The 17276-nt window shown below is 46.2% G+C and overlaps 1 protein-coding gene across 3 annotated transcripts in view; it reads right to left on the bottom strand.

The window, feature by feature from the left end:
- dachc (dachshund c) overlaps positions 1 to 17276 on the bottom strand; it is a 602876-nt gene that overhangs the window by 278927 nt on the left and 306673 nt on the right. For all 3 annotated transcript variants that reach the window (XM_038817809.1, XM_038817808.1, XM_038817810.1), the window contains exon 3: positions 8932 to 9096. In XM_038817809.1, the coding sequence (XP_038673737.1) occupies positions 8932 to 9096 (165 nt within the window). The remainder of the gene's footprint in view (positions 1 to 8931; positions 9097 to 17276) is intronic.

Here is a 17276-nt window from a genome sequence, read left to right as displayed (position 1 = left end):
GACTCTTGATTGGTGAGTCTGCGAACTGGTAACGACTGGTTAATTTGAGGCACGCGAGACGATGCCGAGAGGTGAGGGAGAGGCTGCTGATATTTGCGAATCAAGCCACGAGGAGCTGAGCAGGTTAGCGCCGGGCGTCAGCAATATCAGGCCCACACCAACAATGGGCGGGCCAGGGGCGACCGCTGAATCACGCCACGAGGTCAGACATCGAACAGGGGAGTGGATCCAGGCCAGCAAATGGCACGCAACGACGCCCTGAGGTGAGGGAAAGGCGGGGCGTCTACAACAAGTGCGGTATGCTGCCTTGAAGACCGAGGCAAGTGAGATGAGTTAGATTGAGAAAATGGGGGAGTGTGACGGGTTGGGGGGGGGGGGAGAATGTGAGGGTTTTGGGGTGAGGAAGAGTGTGTGAGGGGCTTGCATTATATTATAGAGGGAGGGTGAGTTTGTGAGGGGATTGGGCGGGAGAAGAGTGGAGTGAGTGTTGTTTGAAATCCATCATCATAGTTAAAAGATTCATCCAATTTTTGCAGAGCTTGAACCAGATAACAACATGGGATTGACTGCGTAAAAAAACACCTGCTCTTCCAGGCACTTGATGAGCTGTCTAAAATCAAGATCAGTTTGTTTAGCAATATGAAGCAACACTATCAATCTGGCAGGCGAAAACGCAGAAAATTGAAGGTGAGGCAAGAGGACGAAGCTGGGCAAAAAGACAGTTTGCCATTTTACTTCTTAAAATTTGAAGGATTGAACAGTGCACAAACGGCACATTCATCCTCATCCAAATGCAAGGGTGAATTTCCTAATGACTTAGACTTGCCGATTTCCAGAGATACCACATCGCCTGAAAAGGTGGAACAAGAAGTGGACTCTGAAATGACAACGGAACTACAAGATATTGCTGAATCTCATGTTGAAGTGAGGGAAGAAACTGACCCTGAAGACATTGCCTTCTGGCCAAAATCCGTTCTACTGGATGCGATAGAATATTTTGTGCTAAATAAACAAGAAATCGTAGATAATACAGAAAATTTGAGAAAAGAACTTGAAATTGGAGGCTGAAAATTAGGAATTGGTTGACTTTTTCCGGAAACCTCTAAGGCAGTCTATTGTTATGTTTGCAAATTATTCCCTGATCATGGTAAAGCGAAAGAAGCCTTCATTGACGGGTACTCGAACTGGAGAAATGGCATAGTCGTAGAATCATACGGTACAGAAGAGGCCCTTTGCCTCATTGAGTTTGCTTTTTTAAGTTGCCCCTGCACTTTCTCTACTCCACTAAGGGTCCGCTGATATGCTCCCTTTGTACCTGGTCAGCACTTCTCTTTTCTTTTTTATCCAGTCCCGAATATTCCTTGACAGGATTCTGTGGACTTGTTGCTCCTACATTTCATCCTAAAGAGCACATGGTGGGCCTGTATCTCCCCGTTTCCTGTTTGAACATCCCCCACTGCTCTGCTGTAGATTTCCCTACAAGAAGCCATTCCCAATCCACGTCCTGCCTCATTCTAATAAAATCTGCCTTCTCCCAATCCAAAACCGTATTTTGCAAACCATTTTCTTCCTTTTCTTTTTTTTTTATAAATTTAGATTACCCAATTATTTTTTCTATTAAGGGGCAATTTAGCGTGGCCAATCCACCTACTCTGCACATTTTTGGGTTGTGGGGGCGAAACCCACGCAGACACGGGGAGAATGTGCAAACTCCACACGGACAGTGACCCAGAGCCGGGATCGAACCTGGGACCTCAGCGCCGTGAGGCGGTTATGCTAACCACTAGGCCACCGTGCTGCCCTATTTTCTTCCTTTTCCATAACAAACTTAAATCGTACTGTGTTGTGGTCGCCATCAGTAAAATGCTCCCTCACTGCCACCATGAACATCTGTCTGGCTTCGTCCCCCAGAATTAGATCGAGCACTGCTCTGTCATTTGTTGGACCTTCTACATATTGACATGAAAAGCTCCCATGAATACATTTCTAGAAATCCATCCACTCTAAACCCTTTACGCTACGACTATCCCAATTTATGTAGGGGAAGATGAAGTTGCCTATTATAATTACTCAATTATTATTTTTAAACACCTCAATGAATTGTCTACATACCTACTCTATTGTTACCCGCTGCCATTTTGTGGTCTCATCAATGTGAATGTCACCTTGATATTCCTAAGTTGTACCCCAAAAACCTCGATTGAAGGCCCTTCCAAGATATTGTCCCTCCTTACAGCAGTAACTGACTCCTTAATTAATAACGCAATGCCAACTCCTCTTTTACACCCTCCCCTGTCTCTCCTGAAGATCCTATACCGCGGAATGTTGAGTCGCCAGTCCTGACCCTCCCCCAACCACATCTCTGTGACGGCAATGATATCCCAAATCTACGTGTCAATCCACACCCTTAACTTATCACTTTTACCTAAAATGCTCCTGGCATTAAAGAGGCCATTTAACCTCACCTTACTCCATTGGAACTCAACATGGCTGAACTCCCTCGGCCTTGGTTCCTTTACTGTATGCTGTGTCCCTATTGTACGAATGTTCTGTGTCCCCTCCCGCTGCCAAACTGGTTTGAACTCTTCCCAACAGCACTCGCAAATCCACCCGCGAGGATCTTGATCCCATTCTGGTTTAGGTGCCCAGTCCCGCTTGTACATGTCCCACCTTCTGCAGAACTGTAAAACCCTCCCTCCTGACCAACGTTTGAGCCACGCATTCATCTGCCCTAATCTCGTGTTTCTGTACTCGCTGGCACGTGGCACTGGGGGTATCCTAGAGGTGACAACCTTTGTATTCTTGCTTTTTAATCTGCTGTTTCGCTCCCTAAAACCTTGATGCAAGAACTCAGCCTTCACTCAATCTATATCATTGGTACCCACGTGTACCACAACCTCTGACTCATCACCCTCTCTCTTTAGAATGCCCTGCAGCCATCCGGTGATACCCCTTACATTGGCCCCAGAGAGGCAACACATCATCCTGGAGTCACTCTATCTACAGGCACAGAAACACCTGGTTGTTCCCCTAACTGATGAATCTCCAATATTTATCTATCTCCCTTCCTTCCTTCTTCCTCCTCTCCTGTACAGTCAGGCCACTTGTGGTGCCAGAAGCTAGGCTCTGACTGCACTCCCTTGAGGAACCAACACCCCCATCAGCTTCCACAACGTAAAACCAATTTGAGAGAGGGACTCCAGGGGACTCCTGCACTACCTGCCTGTTTCTCTTGAACTGCCGAGTGGTCACCCTTCTTTCCGCGAGTCCCTTGAGCTGCGGTGTGACCACCTCTATAAATGTGCTATCCACATAACTCTCAGTCTCGGGGATGCTCCGCAGTGTATCCAGCCGCCATTTGAGCTCTGAAACCCGGAGCTCAAGTTCCTGCAGTTGGGAGCACGCCCTGTACATGTGGTCATCTAGGATATCGGTCTGGTCAATGACTTCCCACATATGCCAGGTCACACATTCCACTTAGCTGTCCTCATCTGACATGTCTTCCACTTAAATTTAATTTATCTTATTTCATCACTTTTCAAATTACAAATTGTCTTAAAAGATACTCCTCTTACCTTAAATTAACCTCCTAATCTAATTCAACCAACCGACTTATCCTTGTATTGCCTGTTATAATAACTTACTACTTTATTATGCTGGTTCTGACTTACACTTATCCCTGGTCCTTCTCAGTTAATTTGTTTCAACTAGAACTGACTGCAGGACACTATTCTCAGGCTGTTCCACTGCAGTGCTGACTCCAGGACACCGTTCATTGTTGGAAGAGATATTGCTGATCATGAAACTTCCCAAGCTCATATTAAAGCTATGTGTGTGTTTGTTCAAAGATGTAAATTGCGTTATCAGCTCAGTTTGAAAAGGTGTGTTCTTATCATCGAATCTACGGCACGGAGACAGTCCCTTCGGCCCAAACTGGTCCTTGCCAACCAAAAAGCCCATCTAAACTAACCCCATTTGCCTATAGAGTATCATAGAATCTACAGCATTTGTTGTTTCTTGTTGGAGAACGTGTTGAGAACGTGTTGCTGCCACAGTCAACCTGCTGTCTTTTTTGGGAGTATCTCTCAGAGGACATGATGAGTCATCGTTGTCAAACTGAAGAGGTAATTTATTAGCCTACCTTGAATATCTCAGTGAACTTGATGAGCTTCTCAAAAAGAGTATTTGAAAAGTTACCAATACTGTGGCTCATGGAAGACCAACTATTTAACGCACCAAACCTACGGCCACTTCATCACTATAAAGACAAAGAGACTCAGAAACACTAATGAAGTAAAAGGTGCCAAATACTATTCCTGTAATAGTTGATTCAACACCAGATGCGAGTCATGTGGACCAATTAACATTAATTTTAAGATTCGTGACCAGCAATGGTGAAGTTGTGGAGCGATTTATTTGCTTTGTCCAGCTACAATCCCACACTTCGGAGTGCATGGAGACAACTATTTTGGAAATCGTCACAAGTTTAGATTTGGACATCACAAATTGTCATGGACAGTGCTTCGATATAGAAGGAAAATATTCATGTCTACAAGCAAGACCGAACAATGCAAGCCCTGATGCATTATTCTTTCCATGGTCCAGTCACTCCTTGAATTTAATCTGCAATGCTGCAGCTGAATCCTGTGAGGTAGCCGTACATTTTCTTGAATTTGTTCAAAATGCATGTGCCTCTTTTTCGGTTTCCACGCATCGGTTGAATATGTTGCAATCATGCTTGGAGCAGACAAATTGAAGATATTTGACAGTCAAAATAATTTGTAACGCCAGGTGGTCCGCTCATGCAGATGCTGTTCTGGCTTTGAAAATGGACTTTACTGATATCATGGAAATCCTATTAGATGTAGCTGCATCAAATTCAGAAAAACCATGGCCGGGATTCTCCGACCCCGCGCCGGGTTGGAGGATCCCGGGGGGATGCGAGAATCGTGCACCACCGCTCTGACGCCGGTTTACCGATTCTATGGCGCCGATGCTCGATTGCCCACAGGATTGCCACCACACCGGCCAGGGGAGTTGACCGCAGCCCCCCCCCCCCCCCCCCGCGATTCTCCAGGCCCACGGGCTGAGTGGTCGCCGTGTTTGTCCGAGTCCCGCCGGCGTGAGTTACTCAGTTCCCACACGGTGGGACCTGGGAGGTGTGTCTGCGGGGTCCATCCTGGAGGGGGGGGCGGGGGGGATCTGATCCCTGGGGGGGGATGCCTCCATGGTGGCCTGGCCCATGATCAGGGCCTACTGATCGGCAGGCAGGCTGGTTCTGGGCCTATGTTCCTCCGTGCCGGGCTCCTGTAGGGCTCCGCCATATTACCCGTGGGCCGGCGCAGAGACAGGAACCCACGCGTATGCGTGGAATCACGGTGGCCGTTCCACGCATGCACGGAATCATGCCGCACATAGCGCGCATGCGCGAACTCGCGCCGGCCGTTCCGTGCCGGCTGGAGCTGCGGGGACCACTCCGGCGCTGACCTAGCCCCCTAGGAAGGGGAGCATTCCTCACTGTCGGGGACTGTTGACGCCGGAGTGGTTGGCGCTGCTTTTCACGCTGGTGTCAGAACTTGGTCACAGGATTGGAGAGTCCCGGCCCATATGTGAAAACCGCAGCAAAATCCTGAGCAAAGTAGTTTGAAAAGAACAATGTTGCTGTTTTTACTCTTTTGTGGAACAGTTTACTTCAAAGAATGTATGCTGTCAGCAAATTGCTGCAAAACGTTGATCCAACTTTATTGAATGCTGCATAATTGTTAGCTTTAGTTAAAAGTTTTGTTATGCAAGTTCAAAATGACTATAGCTCAGTGGAAGCAGAGGCACTAACATTAACAAAAAATATAAGTCCCTCTGATGATGAGAAGTGTACAAGACACAGTAAGTTATTATTTGATTAAACTAGAGACAATTAAGCCACTTTAAAAGACAAAAGGAAGATCATCATTGACCAGGTGATTTGTTCTGACTTAAAATATTTTTAACACTACCTGTCACAAATGCTTCTGATGAACATTCTTTTTCTGTATTGAAAAGAGTTAAAAAATTATTTGCAAAGTGCAATGAGTCAGGAACATTTGACACGTTCATCAAATTGACAATTGAAGTGCATCTTTGCAAAATTATAGCTACGATGATATAATTGATAAATTTGTAAAGAAAACATGTAGAAAAAAAACTGTCTAAATTACCATGCCAACCAGGGATGAAGCAAGAAAATTTAACAAATCTGTCCCTTTTCCATATTCTGTTTTTTAAATTCTGTGTTCGAAAATGGACTTTTGCTGGTCATGCATAAGGGCTGGTCATTATCTCTTTCAATACTGGCCTTCCAAAAGTCTACTCTGATTTTGTGAGAGGATCTAAGGACGTTAATTTTTATTTCTGAAACTAAGTGAGACTCTATGAAATATACTAAATAGCAGCGAACGCATCCTGTTGATTGGAATATTTGATCTAGTGCTGGCCTACACTGCAGTGATGTCATCAGCTCACTTTGCAATCTCGTTGCGCATCAGCAAGTTCCACGTTTGCTCACCTCCCGCCTCACACATCGCAATATTGACCATCTTTACCATCACTGGGACAAGAGGTAAGCTTGGATTTTAATTCCGAAATTATTCATACAGGTGTGTTTTTACAAGCTAAAAAGCATTGAGCAATTTGTGTATTTTTGTGGCTTCCGCCTTTGCATTTTGTGTGTCAAGGGTGGGTGGGCTCGGGTGCGGCTTGAGGTTGAGGTGGGGAGGCAGAAATGAAGTTGAGCGCGGGGCTCCACAAATGGTAAGTCCGCCACTGGCTGTAAACCAAGTTGCACGAGCCCTACCTGCCTGGAGCTGTCTGGTTTTGAGACATCAGGCACTTGCCTTCACACCTCTGCCCATAGTTCTACACAGGCATCAACAGGTGAAGCCAGGCAACAGGATTCTGAGAGGCTACCTGAAGTACTGACCATACAGCATTTCATGTAGGTGAAGAGCATCTCAACTCTCTTGACCATCCAAGTCCTTCCCTAACCCTTGTTAGAGTTACATCTGCTGGAAATACACATACGTAGATTGACCTGGGCTGAGATGTGAGGTCCTGCATGTGCAATATCCTACAAAGAATGGTGTTTGATAATGGTTGCTTAGATGATGTACCAGAAGGAAGCTAACATACTTGCAATTGCATGTCAACAGCGTCACAAAATCGAAGGGGCAGAAACAAAATTGTACAGAAAAATGTAAAGAAAACTCTTCTCTCATCCCCTCAATTCTCCAAGACATTGAGATAATACTGTTCTGAGCACGTTTTACAGCAGCAAAACCATTACCAGGGTGTGGTGAATGAGAATTGAAACGGTATAATCTGTATATATATGCATCAATATTGTAAGTGCAGTTGCACTACCTGACCACCAGGGGCAGTAGCTCTGGGAGTACTCGAGAGTTTGTACTGGGCTCCTCCCTTGGCTCTGCCTAGGACTCCTCCCCCTGGAACTGCTGTATAAAGGTCCGTGCCACAGGGTCAGCCAGCCAGTTCACCGAAAGTTCAACGGCTAACAGGCTGGCTCTGTTGTAAGTATATTAAAACCGCTATTCTAATCCTACAAGCACGTGTCCGTAGAATTGTTGGTTCCAACACAGGGCTGGTGAATTTTCCTGTAAGGCTCCATTAATGCCAATTTTTGACACTGGGCAATAGTTATCAAAATCATTAACAAAGGTATTCCCCATCTCATCCGACAATAATCTTTTTGCAGGATGACAGTGCCTAGAATCTTCAAAGTTATCTAGTTTGAAGTCCAGTGCCTGGCATTGAGTGGGCTAGAATAAGGTAGCAGAGAAAGGAAGGTGGGAATCACTGTTTGAGCAGTGAGCCTTGCATTGCTAATGAAGAATGATAAGACATGCTTAAAGAATCTCGGTCGTCTTACATTTGTTAACGATTCCACATTTAACCTGGAACTTCCTGGAATGTACTGACGTGGAAATAATACATGCTTTCGAACGGCAATCTTACACCCAGGTTTCCTGACCAGTGTCAGCATTCGGCAAGATGCAAAAACAAGCAGAGGCCAAAGGAAAATCAACAGAAACAAGCAATCGGGTTGTGAAAGTTAAATTTTGAAGCAATTGCAAACTGCTATTTATGCACGTCGAGTGCAGAATGTTCAGGAAAATGCAGTTGCAAGCTTATCCCTTTTTAATTGAATACATACTGATGTCATTTAAAAAAATTATTTCAGGATATGGAATCAGTACAGCTCTGCATAAGGAGAAATAAAAGAAACTGCCAAAAAGCCTCAGTAATGATCAGCAAAAAAGTGTTACTTCCATTGCTGCTGTGCTTTTGGCCATCAATTTACATAAGTTCAGAACGTGAGCAAATGCAGGAAACTCACAATCTCGGGCTGGGACTTCACAGCCCTGCCGTCGGCACGAGGGGACGAGAAGATTTGGAGAGTATCCAAAAGTCAATGAATGATAACAGCCAATGGCGGGACTGGATAATGCCAGCCTTGAGCTTTTGCGTGTGAGCAGAGCTGTTCATAAACCAAGTGTGGTTTCAGAGAATTAAACTGGGCAACAAAGCAAATGACTGAGGTAATTGTGCAGAGCTGGGGGAAAACCGACGTAAAGCATTTGTCTGCAAATTTCCACGGGAAAGAAAAGTGGAACGACTTTGTTCTGTTGCCCTGGTTACTCTCAAACCTGCAGGAACTTACTTCCAGGAAATCTGAGCCATCAGGCACAACGTACCAGTCCTTGCAGATGGACCGAATGGCAACTCAAACAGTGTCCAGCAAGGCCTATGTGAAATTGGAGCGTCGCAAATATTCACATAAACGAGATTGATTTCTTTTTGTGTCTGATTACATTTTGTGTCTGACGTCAACACATGTTGGGACCCTTAATTTGAAGCTTAATGTTTGCGGAAGCTCACCGATACTGGAGTTCATGTCACCATTTTCAGACTCGGCGCCGTGTTGGTTGCTGTTACCATGGAAACTGTTCATGGCCTCCAGTTTGATCTTCTTTGCCTTCATGGCCTCTGCTATGGCGGCGTTGGTAGCAGCTGCTGCAGCGGCGGCCGCTGCTGCTGTGAGACCTGAATAAAAGAAGATGAGACAAGAAGAGAGAGATGTGAGATAGGCAAACACGTCTGAGGTTAGCCTACGATGGTGTACATTACACTTGGTAAACTTCAGCTCATCCAAATATCTGCCAACTGCACCTTAACTTGTTCACTCATCAACCCCTGTGTTCTCTGACCTAGGTTGGCAATTTAACCTGAGGATCACCGTATCTCAGATGAGGGGCAAGGTTAAGAAGGCGGGACTGTCATGAATAACCTCAGCTGATGCGGGAATTGAACCCACGCTGTTGGCCTCGCTCTGCATCACAAACCAGCTGTCCAACCAACTGAGCAAAACCAGATTAGAAGTGAGAAGAATGCCCTATTAGAAGGTTGCCCTATTAGCAAACCATGCTAGCTGCCAAGAGCTTTATAAAAACTCTAAAACATACAAAGGTACACAATATATTTCTTTCTTAAATAATTTATTGGTGATAATATAACGATTAATGGATCTCATTTGCGCACTAACATCAGGGGTGGTAAGATGAACCAGTGGAAACTATGATATGTACTCCTCCATTATCTGACTTGGGGCTAATCATCACAATGTAATGAGTCAGGGACGTTTGGTTCACGATTCTTCGGAAGAAGATGCATAATCCAGCCTCCTCCCAGTTCATCCACTGAGGAAAGATTCTGCAAAATTACTTGCTGCATGGTTCTCACATATAAGTCATGCACAAGCCAGAATGCCCATCTGAATTTACATCTTGCTGCATTATACTTACCAGGACTATTAACAGTACATTTCCATACTCTGATACCACCTTAGGGCTGATCGTATCACAAGCAAAATTTAATTACCTATGTCCACATAGGATAGAACATGATTCCGAATACCACTGTTAATCTCGTTTTACACTCGTTTTACCCTTTCAAACTCCCCCAATCTCATGGTGCTATGCAGTCCTTTTTGGATTAAAGGTCTTAATCTCCAGTGCCAATAAGCCCTTCTTTACATGTTATGGCTTGTGAATGACTTCCAGAAGGTCATCGAAGCACCTCAGAGTGCAACTTGATCGAAGTAGAAAAGATGAATATTTTTGCACTGTGATGGCCATTTTGAAATGTTTATAACGCTGTTTCAGATATTGTATGAATAAAGTATATTTTTGCAAAGAAAACATTCTTCCAGCAGCTCATTCAACATTATGATGAGTGGATGAAGACTGTAGTGGCTCTAAAACAAGACCAATCTTGTCAGCTTTTGACGTTACACTTCCAGAAAGGATCAACAGTAGGTGATCGGGAGCAGGGTTTATATCTAGGGGCCTAATTGTAGCTCCTTTATTACCACTATCCTGGCTGGGATCCATGGACACAGCTTAGATAGCCTGGAGATCATCCTGGAATCCACAGCTCAACTACTGACCGTACAAATTTGGAAACTACACAGCACAATCTGCTTCAGCTGTTGTCAACTTTGGGTTGACATATTCCTGGTTTTAACACGTAAACTCCCATTGCCAGCTGCCCAGTTGGACTATCACTTCCCTCACCCTCATCTCTGACATTTTTATCGTTAACAAATAAGAAAGTAGAAAAAACACTTCTGAATCCCCTCAGTGATTTTCCCCCTGAGATTGACCAAGACAAACCTGGAGCCTTGGCAACCATGAATAGTCTACCTCACCAATCTAGAATCAAATGCATTTGAGATATGCCACTACTACAAGACTTAACTGATAACATTAGTCACCACTCTTTGCATAAATAAATAAATTCCTTGATGAAGGATGAAAATTAATATGAATGCCTCCAAACATTTCTTATTAGCCATGTCCTCAGGCTACCAGAGATAGTCTTCTCTAAAATATGCAAGTTTCACGTTTGGCTTTCAACAAAATGTTCAGGTACGAACATATTTAATTTAATATGAAAAGGCTCCTTACAGAATTAAAGTTGCAAGGCCTCGGACTTTCCCTTTCCACCTCCCTACCCCACCACCATGACCTCTAATGTGATCTAGGGGCCAAAGGTCACAGTTGAAGGGTAGAGCCAATGTCTTAAGGGCACAGTCCTTTGGTTATCAAGGCAGAGGTGACAACATGGTGGGCACGGTATATGCTTTTGCAACGGCTGATGCTAAACGAAGGACAAAAGTGCAAGAATGTTCTCCAGCATAACTGGTGCAGGTCTTTATAAGGTCGTCAGCCTGGAAGAAATCGGCAGGAATTAAAAATGAGTGACACCGGTCTGAGAAAAATGTCTTTTGTTTTTGGGTTATGAAAATATCAGTCGCAGACAAAAAGCAGGTTGGATAACTATTGACCTGTCAGTCAATCAACCAGGTGGTGGACTTTTCAATTGGTTGGGAGGGCCTCCTACCATGAGCACAGACATGGTGGTCAATCAATGATAGGGTAGTTTGATTGATTGATAGATATTGTCACAGGTACCGAAGTACAGTGAAAAGTATTTTTCTGCGGCTAAGGAAACGTACACAGTACATACATAGTAGACAAAAAAAGAATAATCGACAAAGTACATTAACAAATGGTACATCAACAAATAGTGATTGGTTACAGTGCGGCACAAGGGCCAAACAAGCAATACATGAGCAAGAGCAGCATAGCGTGTCATGAATAGTGTTCTTACAGGGAACAGATCAGTCCGAGGGAGAGTCGTTGAGGAGTCTTGTAGCTGTGGGGAAGAAGCCGTTCCTATGGGGTGGGGCATTTGGATGCATGACATCATGTGATGATGCCTCGAGGTGTATGTCCAATTAGATTTCAGTCTTCATTGTACACCTGGTGCATGTCCTTTTTGAACATTTGTGCATATTGAACTGGGGAGGAAATTAATTCTAACAGAAGTGTAGTTTAAACTGTTTATGGGTCACTTTAGCATATGATATCCATGGGAAAAATGTTTTTCTTTGATCAATAACTGCAGATGTAATCAGTAGGATTTCAGTGCCATGTCACAGGCATGTAGCAAGTGATGTTAGATAAATACAGGGGGAGGAAAAGAATAGATGGTCGTGCTAATGGGTTTTGGAAAAAAAAGGGTGGAAAGATGCTTGTGTGGAGTATAAGTACCAGCATAGACAAGATGGGCCGAGTTGCCTATTTCTGTGCTACAGTTGCACCAATTTTCTTGAATGTTCTTGGTGCCAATTCTCGGCTAACCTGTGTGGTAATCATGTGACAGTGCTGTAAATTGACCAATTTTGAAATCCAATGATTAGCACACAAGTGAACAAAACACTTCTTTTATTTCCAAAACACACTTAGGTGAGGGTGTGTGCGTGCGGAATTTACGAGGTAATTCCAGGCCTCTATGCCTTTAAATGAGCTAACCCAGAGTCTCAGGCATGTCAGGCTGTGCAAACAGGGTAAAAAAAAAAGAGGACAGAGAGGCAGTTTGCCCTTATCAAATGACATCTGACAAAAGTCGAGAACGGTCTTCTAAGAAACTATTTATTGGGGAAAGTCTGGCGCTCTGACTCCCGTTTATTGAGACATTCGGAGATAAATTCAGAGTTTTATTAGTTTTATAAATATCTCATCACTCAGCCATCGTAAGCATTTCAGTGACATGACTCAGGAGCTGCTATTAGCAACACGAATGATGCGGCTACAGGCATGGGGAGAGGGAGGAGGAGAAAAAAAAACACATGGGGCATCAAAACGCAGCCCTAGTTTCGAAACATCTCATAGGCCGATGGCGTGAGGCTGATTGTCTGATTGGAAAGAAGGGGCCCATCATTTGTCTGCATTCTAACAGATAGACACAGAAAACAGCAGTATACGTGGGTCATATAAAAATGGAGGCTGTAACTAGCGCAGCACCCTGGAAGCAACATGTCGTTGATTTTGTTTTTCCCCCGTGAATATCAATTTCTGTACTTTGATCAAGGGGTTACATTAGTCCGCTGCATTTCTACAGAATAAAGAATAGAAGATGGAAATCGGCAAATGTATGAGGGATATGAATTTGGGTAGGTGGAATTAGGCATGAATGAGCCACCAGTCCTGGTGGCTCATTCATGCCTAATTCCACCTACCCAAATTCGTATCCCTCATACATTTGCCGATTTCCACAACCCTTTGGCCAAGATTTTATGATCTCCACCAACCCACAACACCCCCTTCCCTAACCCCCACCAGCAGAGGTGGTGTGGCAATTAAATTTGCATTTACTTTGGCAGGAGTGTAATATCCCGTCAGGCGGGAGGGGGGGCCATAAAATCCCGGTCCTTGTGTGAAGACGTTTTTCATGACTCAACCTGAAACACAACCTAGCTCTAATTTTAAGGTTAGGCACCCCCAACCCCTCCCACAACCCCGCCTGTGTTCTGAGTTTCTGATTGAAGCCTAACCTTCTCCAGGAGCCATCGTGCTGAGATTAGGTGCATCGCTCTCTTAGGGAGCCAAACACGGTCCTCTTACGTTTTATGGGCAGCAACACAGTTAAGAGGCATGTGACCCAATCGTTATTACAGTAGCTTAGTTAATGAAAGGTTCACTGGAAATGGATGTCTCTTCTTTTCCTCAGTGGTATCCTCCCTAAATTTGAGCTTATCCGAAACTCTGCTGCCTGTATCCCAGCTTTCCACAAGTCCAGTCCACCCATTATCCCAGTGCTCCTTGACCTTCCCTGGCTCTCCACTCCCAGTCTCTGTAACCTGCAGATCACTGAGATCTCTCGTGCTCCTCCAATTTTGGACTCTCTGACGTTCCCAATTCTCCTCATTTCGGTATTCCCTTCCGAAACCTTTCTAACTCCCCATCTCTCTCTATCCGCGCAAACGCTCCTTAATACACCATTTAAACACAAATTATTACTACTCAGTTGCAGAACATCATTCATATAGTGTTCCACCTTGTCATTGAATGACAGAGGGACATATAGACTTTTACAGCACAGAAGGAGGCCATTCGGCCCGTCATGTCTGCACCGGCTCTGAAAAGAGCTACCCAGCTAGTTCCATTCTCCAGCCCTATCTCCATCGCCCTCTAAATTCATCACTTTCAAATATATATCCAGCTCTCTTTTGAAACCTCCTATGGAATCCACCTCCACCACTGTCCCAGGAAATGTATTCAATTTCCCAACAACTCTTTGAGTAAAGACGTTTCTCTTCATCTCACTCCTAGCTCTCTGCTGACCACCTTGAAAATATGACCCCTAGTCACTGACACACATACCAACTAGTGGACACAGAGTATCCTTCTGTACCCTGTCAAAATTGTTATAATTTTGAATACCTCAATAAGACCGTCTCTTAATCTTCTCTGCTCCAAGGAGAACAAGCCAAATTGCTCCAATTTTTTCCTGTATCTAAAATTCCTCATTCCTGGGGCGAAACTCTCCGACCCCCAGCAGGGTAGGCGCCTGGGGGCGCCTAAAATCCCGCCCCCGCCGTGGCAGAGATTCTCCGCCACCCGGGAAGTGGCGGGGGCAGGAATCTCGCCACTCCGATCGGAGAGGGCCCTGCGGTGATTCTCCCGCCGCTGGGAGGCCTCTCCCGCCGCCGAGGTTTAAGCCACCTCTGGAAAGGCGGGATCAGCGGCGCGACCGGGCCCCCGGGGTCCTGGGGGGGGTGGGGGGCGATCGAACCCCGGGGGGTGCCCCCACGGTGGCCTGGCCCGCGATCAAGGCCCCCCCCTCAGAGTCCGGTCCAGTGCCCTGGCTGCTCTATTTTCTTCCCGGCCGCCACGGCCTCCGCCATGGTGGAAGCGGAAGAGAACCCCACCTCGCGCATGCGCCGGCAGTGACGTCAGCGGGCAGCTGCCGTTGATGTCACTGCCGGCGCATGCGCGGACCGGGGGCGCCAGCTCTTTGCGCCAGTCTTCTGGTGGCAACCGCTCCGGCGTGGGGCTGGCCTCCAAAGGTGGGGAGAATTCCCCACCTTTGGGGAGGCGCGACCCCTGAGTGGTTGGCGCCACTCCCCTACTCCGGGACCCTCCGTCACGCCGGGTAGGGGAGAATGCCGCCCCTGATATCATTCTAATAAACCTATTTTGCACTGCCGGCCGGAACAGTGGGGGAGGGGGGATCCTGCACTTGGAGGGGGGCTTCAAAAGGGGTCTGGCCCGTGATCGGTGCCCACCAATTGGCGGGCCGGCCTCTCTGAAAGAGGACCTCCTTTCCTCCGCTGCCCTGCAAGATTCATCCGACATCTTCTTGCGGGGCGGCCGCGGGGAGGACGGCAACCGCGCATGCACGGGTTGGCGACGGCCAACTTGCGCATGCGCGGGTGACGTCATTTATGCGCTGCTGGCCGCGTAATTTACGTTGCGCCGCTTTTACGCTGCGCCAAGCCCGCTTGCGTAAATGATGCGGCGCCGCTCCTAGCCCCCCGGGGGCCGGAGAATAGGGGGGTGGGAACGGCCTCCGACGCCGGAGTGAAACACTCTGGTTTTCACTCCGACGTCAGGACTTAGTCTCCCGATGGGAGAATTGGCGCCCTATGCCTCTATTTATAAACCCAAGGATGCTATAAACCTTTTTAACAACTGTTTCAATTTGCCTGGCCTCCTTCAGAGAATTATACACTTTAACCCCGAGGTCACTCTGCTCCTGTACTCCCCTCAAAGTTGTACCATTCAGCCTGTATTGTCTCCCCATGTTTCTTCTACCAAAATGCATTACTTCACATTTTGCTGCATTGAAGTTCATCTGCCAGGTGTCTGCCCATTTGGCCAACTTGTCAATGTCCCGCTAAAGTGACTCAGCGTCATCCTCACAATTCACTATTCTCCCTAATTTGGTATCATCTGCAAATTTAGAGATTTTGCCCTCAACACCCATCTCTGAGTCATTCATATAAATCAGAAAAAGCAATGGTCCCAACACTGAGCTCTGGGGAACATCACTTTCAACTCATCTCCAGTCTGAGAAATTCCCATCTATACCTATCCTCTGTTTCCTATCTCTCAGCCAACTGCTAATCCATGCTGCCAAGGACCCATCAATCCCAAACTTGCTCATTTGCTAATCAACCTGCCATGTGGCACTGCATCAAATGCTTTCTGAAAGTCCAAATATGCAACATTCACAGCACTACCCTCATCTACTGCCTGATTTTCTGATCCCGCCCATGGCGAGCATTGGCGGGAAAATCCGCCGAGACTTTGTTCGGGAATTTCCTGTCCTGCGGCAGGTAGGGCTATTAAATCCTGGCCACAGCTTTGGTGGAAAAGAAACCAGAAATGTATTGTTTCTGACTGGAGGGTCTGCAATTCAGAGCGTTTTGGGTCAGATGTTGCTCCATTTCTTTGCCATCACCTAGAACATGCCGTTAAAACAACCTCTCAAATCATCATTTGATAGCCATTATGTCAGCACTAAACACCAACGTCAGATGTGTTCGCAAAGCAATAACCACCTGGGGCAGCAGGGTAGCATGGTGGTTAGCATAAATGCTTCACAGCTCCAGGGTCCCAGGTTCGATTCCTGGCTGGGTCACTGTCTGTGTGGAGTCTGCACGTCCTCCCCCTGTGTGCGTGGGTTTCCTCCGGGTGCTCCGGTTTCCTCCCACAGTCCAAAGGTGTGCGGGTTAGGTGGATTGGCCATGCTAAATTGCCCATAGTGTCCTAATAAAAGTAAGGTTAAGGGGGGGTTGTTGGGTTACGGGTATAGGGTGGATACGTGGGTTTGAGTAGGGTGATCATGGCTCGGCACAACATTGAGGGCCGAAGGGCCTGTTCTGTGCTGTACTGTTCTATGTTCTATGTGTAATTTACAATTTAGCTCAGCCATTCTGTGAGGGAAAAAAAACTTTCCGTGATGCTTTTCCACCCTCAGCCTAGACCTTGCCATCCGCAACGAGTTAAATATAGTTGAAAGTACAATAGGCTCCACATTGCAACCGTCTGAAAAGAAGCTGGCATTGGCATCTGTAAATAAATGACGAAACCATGGGTTGGATTTCCTGGGGTGCTGTATTCCGCACATTTCCCTGTCACCAGCTCCCCACTCCACCATTCCTCCCCCGCCCCAACCCCCCAGCTAAAAAGTCAAGAGGGGAGCCCGCACACTATCCTGGCCACCATCCTGCAGCAAATTAGTGCTGGGGACAGTGTTAATTTCTTCAAGGCGAGACTTCCGCTACTATCCTGAGATCTAAGTCCCACCTTTGAGAATAGCCAGCCAATTGATTTAAAGCAATTAACACTTCTCCCGATTGGATTGGCCAGCAG

Source organism: Scyliorhinus canicula, chromosome 14 (genome assembly GCF_902713615.1).
Source record: "Scyliorhinus canicula chromosome 14, sScyCan1.1, whole genome shotgun sequence".
NCBI lineage: Eukaryota > Metazoa > Chordata > Chondrichthyes > Carcharhiniformes > Scyliorhinidae > Scyliorhinus > Scyliorhinus canicula.
Note: the sequence above shows the minus strand (reverse complement) of the source record. Positions and strands in the feature narration are given on the sequence as shown.